Consider the following 8915-nt stretch of genomic DNA (forward strand, 5'->3'; position numbering starts at 1 on the left):
TGCTGTCCAAAAAAAAAAAAAAAAAAGCCAAACTCCTTTTCAGAGCAGTCAGCTTGATGTTGTCTGGTCCTTCAGAGTCAGTCTACCTCTTGGGTCCTTTGGCTGTTTTAGCAACCTGCCACTGAGTTGGATACAGTCTCTATAGCAGTGACTCCAGCCCTGAGATGCTGGCACAAGTTTTCTCATTGACTGTCAGTGGTCTAGCAGCAATGGATTCTCCACTTCGGTTCACCACTCTCAGCTTCCCTAATCTCTCTGCATCACCTTATATTAAGTGATCAGCCTACAAGCACAAGGTATAGCCAATGCCAATTCTGGCTACCTCTTCCTGTCCTGCTTTACTTTCCCTCTCCTCCTCTGCTGCTAAAAGAGATGGGGAAAAAAGGTTACCCATTAAACCAAAATAATTTGATTTAACAGATTCCAGGGGAAGGGGTATTCTGATCTTTATTGGAGGAGAAAAACCCAGACAAAGGAAACTCTCCTGTTTCTTTTTTCAAGAGTCTCCCTTTATTTTTGACCGTTCATCTTTATTTTCCTTATAAATACAGATGCTCGGCAGCTTCAGCCAAGGCAACAGTGGTAATTGTCACCATAACTACACAGTTGTTGAAACCTGACTGTCCAGCAGTATGCTAAACTCCGCAGCAGGCTGACAGCTATCACACTCAATACATCTTTCTAAGACAGAAAGGCTAAGCAAGGCTAAGCCAATACTACAAAGGATCTGAACAGCAATTTCCATCTGGAGAGTTTCTGTTCCTCTGTGATACAAACCACTGGGACATGCTCTTTGGTACTAACAGCAGCATACCCACAACACAAAATTGTTTGCTGTTTTCTACCTCTGTATGAGTTTTTTTCTGCTAAGGGGACTTAGCAAAACATTTTACTTTCAAAAAGAGCCATGAAAAATAAGCGATAAAGAGTGGGTGCAAGAGGGAATAGTAGCAGTTTCTTGGAAATCAGTATGGTTTTGAAAGGTTTTCTGCAGGAGTACAGGTGCTGAGCCAGGATGATACACTCATCTCTTTGTAAACAGTTCTGCTTTTCTCTGATGGCAACTAAAGGAATTTAAGAAGAAATCTAGCTGTTTGCTTTTTACTGTGTGACAGCTCACACTCACCATAGGCAGTAGAAGCAAAAACATTCATTTTTTTTGTCTGGGAAACCCACAGGGTTTTACATACACACTACCCACGCACAGTCAGGTGTCTAGATCTAGGTGAACCATTTTAGGTAGACTGCAGATAGGTCTTACAGAATGTTCCTAGGAATGAAACGCTGACAATATAAGGAAAAAGCAGCATTGGGATTCATCTGGAAAGACCTTTTGAACTAGGCTAACCTTGTTGGGCAGGGAAGATAGACTGCAATATTGCAATGTAGATAGACAGACCATGACTGGACCAGGGGCTCTCGTGGAACACAAGTTGCAGCACCTAGTGATTACTGCTCCTCACCATGCACTGCATGTTCCTGCGGGACACAGTGAGAAATGAAGGTTATGTCCCAACACGTGGGTGAGCAAAGCTGTGGTGGGTAGCCAAGCAGAGGAGTGCCTCAAGTGATGACACATGACTTTATTTCAGAAAGCTTTCTGCATCATACACGCTTGATCTTAATTTATTTAGAGGTGGCTTGGGATCACCAGGCTTGCTTATTTTTTACATGCAAGAATGCCTGTTGTTACAAAACTGTTCTTGAATCCTGAGTACTCCTGGATTAGAAGTCATTGATCAGTTTTAAGCACTGCAGGGGAGGGATGATTTACTATCAACAGCAGGAGTCACAGTTCAGGGGAAACTTTTATATCAGTACTAGCTAGAGAAGTTGGTTCCCACAAGAGTAGGTATTAGAGGACTTATTCCCCTCACCTTCCTTCTCTTTTGTCCCTTTTTGTGATCCTACAGAGGCTCTAGAAGATGGTGTGAAAGGTCCCACCAGCCAGGCAAGAGGTCTATTATGTTCCACATACTCCAGCAGTTCATTCATGCACTCCTGGCCTGTGTTCATTAAATGGTGTTTCTGGGTCACGATGTTCCTGGACAGGTCTTGGAAAGAAGCAGCAGCCTGCAAGGAGTTGTGGGTCTCCTGTAATTCCTGCTGTACCTGCTGCATCTTGTCCTGGATGCTGGATGGGAAGCCTTGGCTGTTGGCCAGTAGAGTCTGCAGAGTGTGCTGCAGTTGCTGGGTGATGCCATGAGACATGGCCAGAATCTGGACCTCCAGCCACTACAGGGGAGGAAAGGAAGCTTTAGAAGCAGCTCCCAGTGCACCCACTCCCACCCCAAAACAGCTTCAGTGAGCCAGCATCTCCAGCAGACCACTACCTTCAGCTCCAAGGAAGTTGCGTCCTCACTCTCTTTTGGCTGCTTCTTGTTCCAGGTCAGCCACATCTGGTGCAGCTTCTCCTGCCCATTTTGAAGCTTCTGATCAATACCCTGCTTGACACAATCAATCTGGAGTAGGACAGGAAAGCGAAGACAAGGGTGAATTACTATAGCAGCAAGACTTGCCTTGTGACTACCCCAGCCAGCTTGTGAGCTGGCACAGAGATCCTCCTGGTCTTCACAGGGAGTAAAGGGGAAGACTGCTGTACAGCAAGCAGCTTCAAGACAGGACGCTTGGAGACAGAACAGTGTTCCTACCAGCTCAATGACCTCCTGCAACTTTGAGAAAGTCTCCTGCGTGACCATCTTGATCTTCCTCACTTTGGCTAAGAAGCACTGGTAGGCTTTTTGATGCAGATGAGTGGGCAAGGAACTCAGATGTATGAAATAACCCTGATGGTCTGACTGCTGCTGGACAGCTGCCCCTTCAGTCCCCTCCACAGAGACCACAAGGTCAGCTGGAAAAAACAGCGATGAGAAGTTAATTGTTAATTGTCCTAGAGTGCATACGACAGATGGTCAGCAGTCATGAAGCCTTGCAGGTTAGAGTCAGAGTGACCATGGCTTTTAAAAGTGTCTGTATCCCCCAAATATAGCAGGAACTGGGAGGCCGAGTACCCCAACCACACACACTCGCGCTACCTCTCTACATTGCAGAGAAGCCTAGAAAGATCTTCTTTGCAGATCTGCCTCATGCAAGTGTTTTCTGACCTAGTTCCTCATCTGTGATGGGGAAATGGTGATCCGATTTTCCTGGCACAGCTTCCACACTTCTGTCAGTGATCTTGCCTGCTTCGCAATCCACTGCCATGCCCTGGCTGGTCACCACGGACCTAGCAGACTCCAGGACTCTCTGAACAACTTCCCTGGCTGCCTCCAACACCGCCACTCTGATCGCAGCAACTTCGGCACCAGTGATGCTGGGTGACACCAGCTCTTTGATGCCAGAGAGAACCTAGAGAGAGATCAGAAGACTGAATGTACCCACTTCTGTAGAACAGCATTTGGTACAACCGTGAGGTTGATGAGACTATTTCAACATCAGAGCTATTTGACCAGCCCAGGTGGGGAATAAGTCAGACTACAAGTGTGAGTAAGCTCTGCTTGGGGTGCAGTTCACCCAGTTTGTGGGATGTGGAAACTGTAATGAGACTTGCATGGGACCTTCCACAAAAATAATCTGACAGTTTGTTAAAATTGTCATTGAGAGCTTCAGTGAGAAGAACGTGGGACAACAAATGTTAAGAAACTTCACCTCAGGTTAGAGTATTCAAATTTGTCAAGGGACAGTAGTCCAGCAGCAAGGATACAAAGAGTTTCCAGCTGTGCTCTAACATCTTCCCAGAAGATGAACTCTAGAACATGCATGTAGCAGAGTACCAACCCACCAGCTAGGAGAGAAGGGGACAGAAGGGCAAGTCAGAACAGCTGTGACAGCTCCAGAGGGTTCTGGCTTTGCAGCTTCAAACTTTTCCCAGTTGGGACAGAGCTGCAGGATTGAAACTCTCAATACAGAGTGCTCAAGTAACACTCATTTGTTTTTGGAGAGTAACTATTTGTTTGTTTCCTTTGTCTTTTAATCATTTCAGCAGGAAAGTCCAGCGCCAGGAGTGTCTGCACTGCAGCTACTGAGTACAGATTACAGTATGTTTGCCATCTAACTTCAGAATTTGCATTTAAGTCTATTGACTAAATGCACCAGGCTTGATCAGACAGTCAAAAGAGCCATTCAGGCAAAAATAACCAAAGGAAGTTGGGAGTGAAAGGAGGAGCTGGTTTAGGCTGTTAGAAGAGCCTTGGGGTAGGAAGCAGGGGGAACGGACATCTGAGCCAGCCCAAGGGAACTGGCAGGTACCCGGGTCTCATCTCCTCTGTGAGGGAGAGCATTCCAGAAGAACATGTCATGGACACCAAGAAGGGGGGGGGGGATGTTCCTAGTTGGCGAGAATTTCTAGTTCTGTGTTAGACTGAAGGATTAGCATTTTTAGTCAAGGTACTCCTTCAGTCAATATTGGTTCTTTCCTCTCCAGTAGAAGTTGCATGTAGATTCAACTGGTCTGTAACAAGGCTTTTCTCTGGAGGTCATAGCCACCCACCACCCTTCTTTTGTTTTGTTTTGTTTGTTTCTACAGACCAGATTTAAGTCTAAATTTTATTGCATAGAAGTTCAGGACCAAGGCACACCATTTGCTGGGTAAGGGTTCAAAGAGATTCAATACTGAAGTCAGTTATGAGTGACTCACAAGATACCTGGTGGGAGAAGAGAAGAGAGCCTTGCTCTTCTCTCAGCCCAGAACAAGGAGACTGGCCAGGTCCAGCTAGACAAGCAAGTTCGCCTGGCCTCCCATCCACCAGAAACTGTTACCTTGTCATCTGGTTCTTGCAGGTTTGGCAACTTGTCTTCCAATTTGTCCTGTCCCAGGTAAATACATTCCTTCATTGTTGCAACTAAAGGCAAATCAGAAATCAAATGCATTTGAAAGTGAACGTGTAAATAGATCTTAGACTTTCTACATCCTGCCAGCATGTCCCCCACATCAGCAGGGGGGGAGACACTTGGAACAGCAGGTAGGTACTCTGTGTGAGCTGTAACTGGAGCAGCAGCTTCTGGGTGCAGGTGTGAGGAAGTGGCTGCTACTGTGGCTAGGGGGAAACTAAGCCTGCCCAAAGGGAGGAGTCTCTTCTGCTCAGCCTGTGCCCTGCAGCTTCTCTGGGAATGAGTGGTGGCACAGCCAAAAGAGCAGGCCTGAAGACCCTGTAAGTAACCTGCTAGATTAAGCAAAATAGCCTGGCTCTTGCCTAGGAGTGATGCTTCTCTACATCTCTAGTCGAGAGCCTGGGCAATGCTTTCGTGGAATGGCTCCCATGTCTTGGGGGCCCCAAAACCTGATGCACTTGCCTCTGTGGACTGCAGCGTGTGTCTTGCTGACTAGTGTGGAGTCTTCCAGCTTAACATCAATGCAATCCTGTTCTGATAAAGCTTTTCCTGGAATTGTTTAATAACTACGTCAAATGAACTGGAGCTGGGCAAGGTTCTAGCAGTACTGAGACTGTCTACACTCTCCTCTGTCCCTTGGATGACTCTGTATTGGAAGAAAACCTTTCTGTTATGGACCAACCATAAATATCAATAGCGTTCCACAGCTTGTTTCTTTAGTGAGTTGCAGGTTTTGAAGTGAATATGAGCTGTGGTTTGCTCTCCTTCAACCAGACCAGGTTACTTGAACAGGCAGAAAGGTGAAGCTTTGGTGCAGGGCTGCATAGAAAGCTCTGTCAGGCTTGGAAGCCTCATGGCTTGTTTTATTTTTTTTGCCCTCGTAGGCTGCAATAAATCTGGTGGCTAACCTGACCTTGGTCAGCTCTGCCTGTGATGTGGTTTCTACAGCTTATGTCTCCACCAAGGAGAGCCACCCCTACATCAGATCTGTGGGTGAGGCAGCAGAGCAAGGAGTGAAGAGTGTGACTGAAGCCACAGCTACCTGTGTGCAACCGGTTCTGACTACACTAGAGCCTCAAGGTAATGTGGTGGGGAGGCTTACACCTGCTTGTGATGGCCAAATCCCCTTCCCAGAGGGACTCCTAACTCTTTGGTTCCTTCCAACCCTGAAAGGAGCCCTTGGGTGTGGAAAGGCACCTCTCTCATTAACTTACTAAAGGGATAGCTCCAGACTTACAAGTAAAGCAAAAAAGGCTGAGTCCTAATCAGAGTAGTGTGAAGAAGTGTCTCTTCCTGAAGGACTGGATTTGACTCAGGTGTTGACTACCCTAAAACTGATCTTGCCAGGCCCAAAGTATTAGGTGACAGCTGCTTGTAGTTTGATTCTTAGAAGCCCATGGGGGCTGGAAGAAAAGCCCCACTTGGAGGGCTATCATTACTAATGGTCCTGTTTCCTGTGGAGCTGCCTTCCCCCCCCCCGACTCCCACAAATGGGAGGGGGGGGGAAGCAAACAAACAAACAAAAAAAACCCAAGAACCAGAACTAGACCCTCAGCATGTGAGAAGTTTTTAAACCTCATGGAGGGAGGGGGGCTGATCCTGATGGCAAGGGTCTGACAAAACAGCTGATGTGACAGGCCTGGTTTAACTCTAAGACCAGAGTGGGCCCCCTCCTGTTTACTGTGTGATTCTAGATCCCTGGGACATGGAGGCTAGGGCAGAAGTGAGAGCTAAGCAACTGTCTGGTCAAGAACTAAACAAGCTGCAGGTGGGACTCCAAAGTATGTGGCTATGTTCTTGCTAGTGCAAGTCGGGACTGGTTATTCTCAAAGTGAACAGACTTAGCTCAAGACCAAGCAGCAGTGGAAACCAAGACAAGCTGCTCAGCAAATCCAGTTTATATCAAAACACATCTGCCTGAGTGGGAGTCTTTACCCACAGTCCCTGCAAGGCAGCATAATCGGGAAGGCAGGACTTGCAAGATGAAATAGTAGAAAACCCAAGTCTTGACACCTCCTCTTTTCTGCAGTTGCTGTGGCAAACAAATATGCCTCCAAGGGCTTGGATAAAGTAGGAGAGAAGCTCCCTCTCCTTCAAAAGTCAATGGACCAGGTAAGAACCAAAGGCTATGCCCTCCTTGGCTGGAAGAGGAGGGCAGAGCTGGCCTTTACAAGGATGGAAATACTTCAAGTTCTCTTGAGGAAACAAATCTCTGAGTGCATAGAGTGAGCTCTCTTAGGAGTAAGAAAGCAAACAGGAGATACTGTCTGAAGACTCCTCTGGGTGCAGCAGGGACTGGGTCACAGAGCACTGCAGTTCTTATCTGACACTAACCTATTTCCGTAGGTTCTCTCTGACACAAAAGAGCTAATGTCATCCAGAGTGGCTGATGCATAGGATGCTGTGAGCAGCAAAGTGACAGAGGTGATAGATGCAACCAAGGAGGCTCTTCAGAGTGGCATGGAGGCTGCCAGATCTGCAGTGACCAGCAGTGTGGCAATGGTTACAGATTCCAGAGTGTGCCAGATGGCTGTGAGCAGAGCAGGAGCTGTGCTGGAGGAAACAGGAGATGACCTCAGTCTGCCTATTGGAAATGAGGAACTAGGTCAGGAAGTGGCATATGTGCCTGCATATTTCATGAGGATCATCAAAATGGGGATACCAACCTTGTTTTCTCATCTTTGAAATGGGTTTAAGAACTAATAGGAAGTGCCATGTTGGAGGCTACCTGGCTCATAGTCCAAGCTCTCCTGATGCTTGTTTAGTTTTCTTATTAAGCATCTCTGGTCAGACACTTACAGGCATTGTCTTTCTCCTCAGCCAAACTGGCAGCATCTGGGGAGGGCACAGACATAATATGTGTGGAGCAGCAGCAGGAGAAGCAGAGGTACTTTGTGCGGTTGGGGTCTCTCTCTGATGAACTCCGCCAGTTTGCCTACCTGCGCTCAACTGATAAAATGAAGCGGGCCTGGCAGGGCATGCAGGAGGCCCTTGCACAACTTCACTGCATCATTGAACTGGTAGGTAGAGCTCTGCCTCCCTGTTGGAGAGCAGGACAGGGCCAAATGTACGACTTGGTCTCAACCTCACTATGACAGTGACAGCTGTGTTGATGACCAGCAGGTTTCTGTCTTGAGACACTCTGATTCCCCCCCCCCTCCCCCCCCAGATTGAAGTGTTTAAGCAAGGATTTAACCAAAAGCTTCAGGAAGGGCAAGAGAAACTATGCCAGATGTGGCTGGACTGGAGTAAGAAGTGTCCTAGGGAGAGTGGAGATGCAAACTCTGCAAAGCCAGAGGTATGCCCATGGGGAGGGAAGCAGAGGGATCTGATTCACCCTTTCCCTGCTTGATTTCTTAAAGTAACTTGCTCCTCTGACCTTCTCCTTTCTGCCTCCTTCTAGGAGATGGAGTCTCTGGCCCTGCTCATGGCACGCAGTATCACACATCAGCTGCAGATCACCTGCTGTAAAATAGTATCTGCAATCCAAGGCCTGCCTTCAAGCCTTCAGAATAAGGTGAAACAATCTCTTGGTAACCTAGAGGAGTTTCATGCTGCTTTCTCAGCAGCAAGCTCCTTCCAGGACTTGTCCAGCAGCATCTTGACCTAGAGCCAGGGGAAGCTGGCTGTGATCCAGGAGTACATGGAGGAGTTGCTGGACTGCCTGAAGAACAACATGCCTCTCTCTTGGCTGGTGGGACCCTTCTCTCCAAGGGAGGAGAAGGAAGCACAGGCAGTAGGAGCAGGGACCCATGAAACCTCTGCCACCCTCATGTAAAGGGAGTAAGGCTCTGAACACAGTCTGCCTGGCTCAGCTCTGGGGGGAGTCTTTTCTGGGATAACTTTACACACGCACCATTCCAGCTGAGGGTGAGATGTCACATCTGTGGTGACTATTGGGTATTGATGAATTAAGTAAGAAGTCTTAAGAACTCTTGAGGGAGGTGAGGTAGCAGGGCCACACTTCCTAAATGGCTGTAGATCCATTCAGGAGTAGGGGCTGATACTTGGGCCAGAAGTAAAACAGCTGAAGCATCCAATGCTTCCTCCTCTCTAGCAAGGAGTTCATGATATGTCCTCCCAAC

The 8915-nt window shown here is 47.6% G+C and overlaps 1 protein-coding gene and 1 pseudogene across 1 annotated transcript; one reads left to right on the plus strand and one right to left on the minus strand.

Annotated features, from left to right (window-relative positions):
- Window positions 1-283: 283 nt before the first annotated feature.
- Window positions 284-4293, minus strand: LOC136996622 (perilipin-3-like). The gene is made up of 6 exons (XM_067317509.1): window positions 4249-4293; window positions 3105-3348; window positions 2652-2851; window positions 2334-2462; window positions 1878-2235; window positions 284-363 (listed from the first exon to the last, which is right to left on the minus strand). Exons 1-6 carry the CDS (start codon window positions 4291-4293, stop codon window positions 284-286), a joined length of 1056 nt encoding a protein of 351 aa, XP_067173610.1.
- A 1112-nt stretch (window positions 4294-5405) lies between these two features.
- Window positions 5406-8608, plus strand: LOC136996617 (perilipin-3-like; annotated as a pseudogene).
- The last annotated feature ends 307 nt before the right edge of the window (window positions 8609-8915 follow it).

Source organism: Apteryx mantelli, unplaced genomic scaffold (assembly GCF_036417845.1).
Source record: "Apteryx mantelli isolate bAptMan1 unplaced genomic scaffold, bAptMan1.hap1 HAP1_SCAFFOLD_61, whole genome shotgun sequence".
Lineage (NCBI taxonomy): Eukaryota > Metazoa > Chordata > Aves > Apterygiformes > Apterygidae > Apteryx > Apteryx mantelli.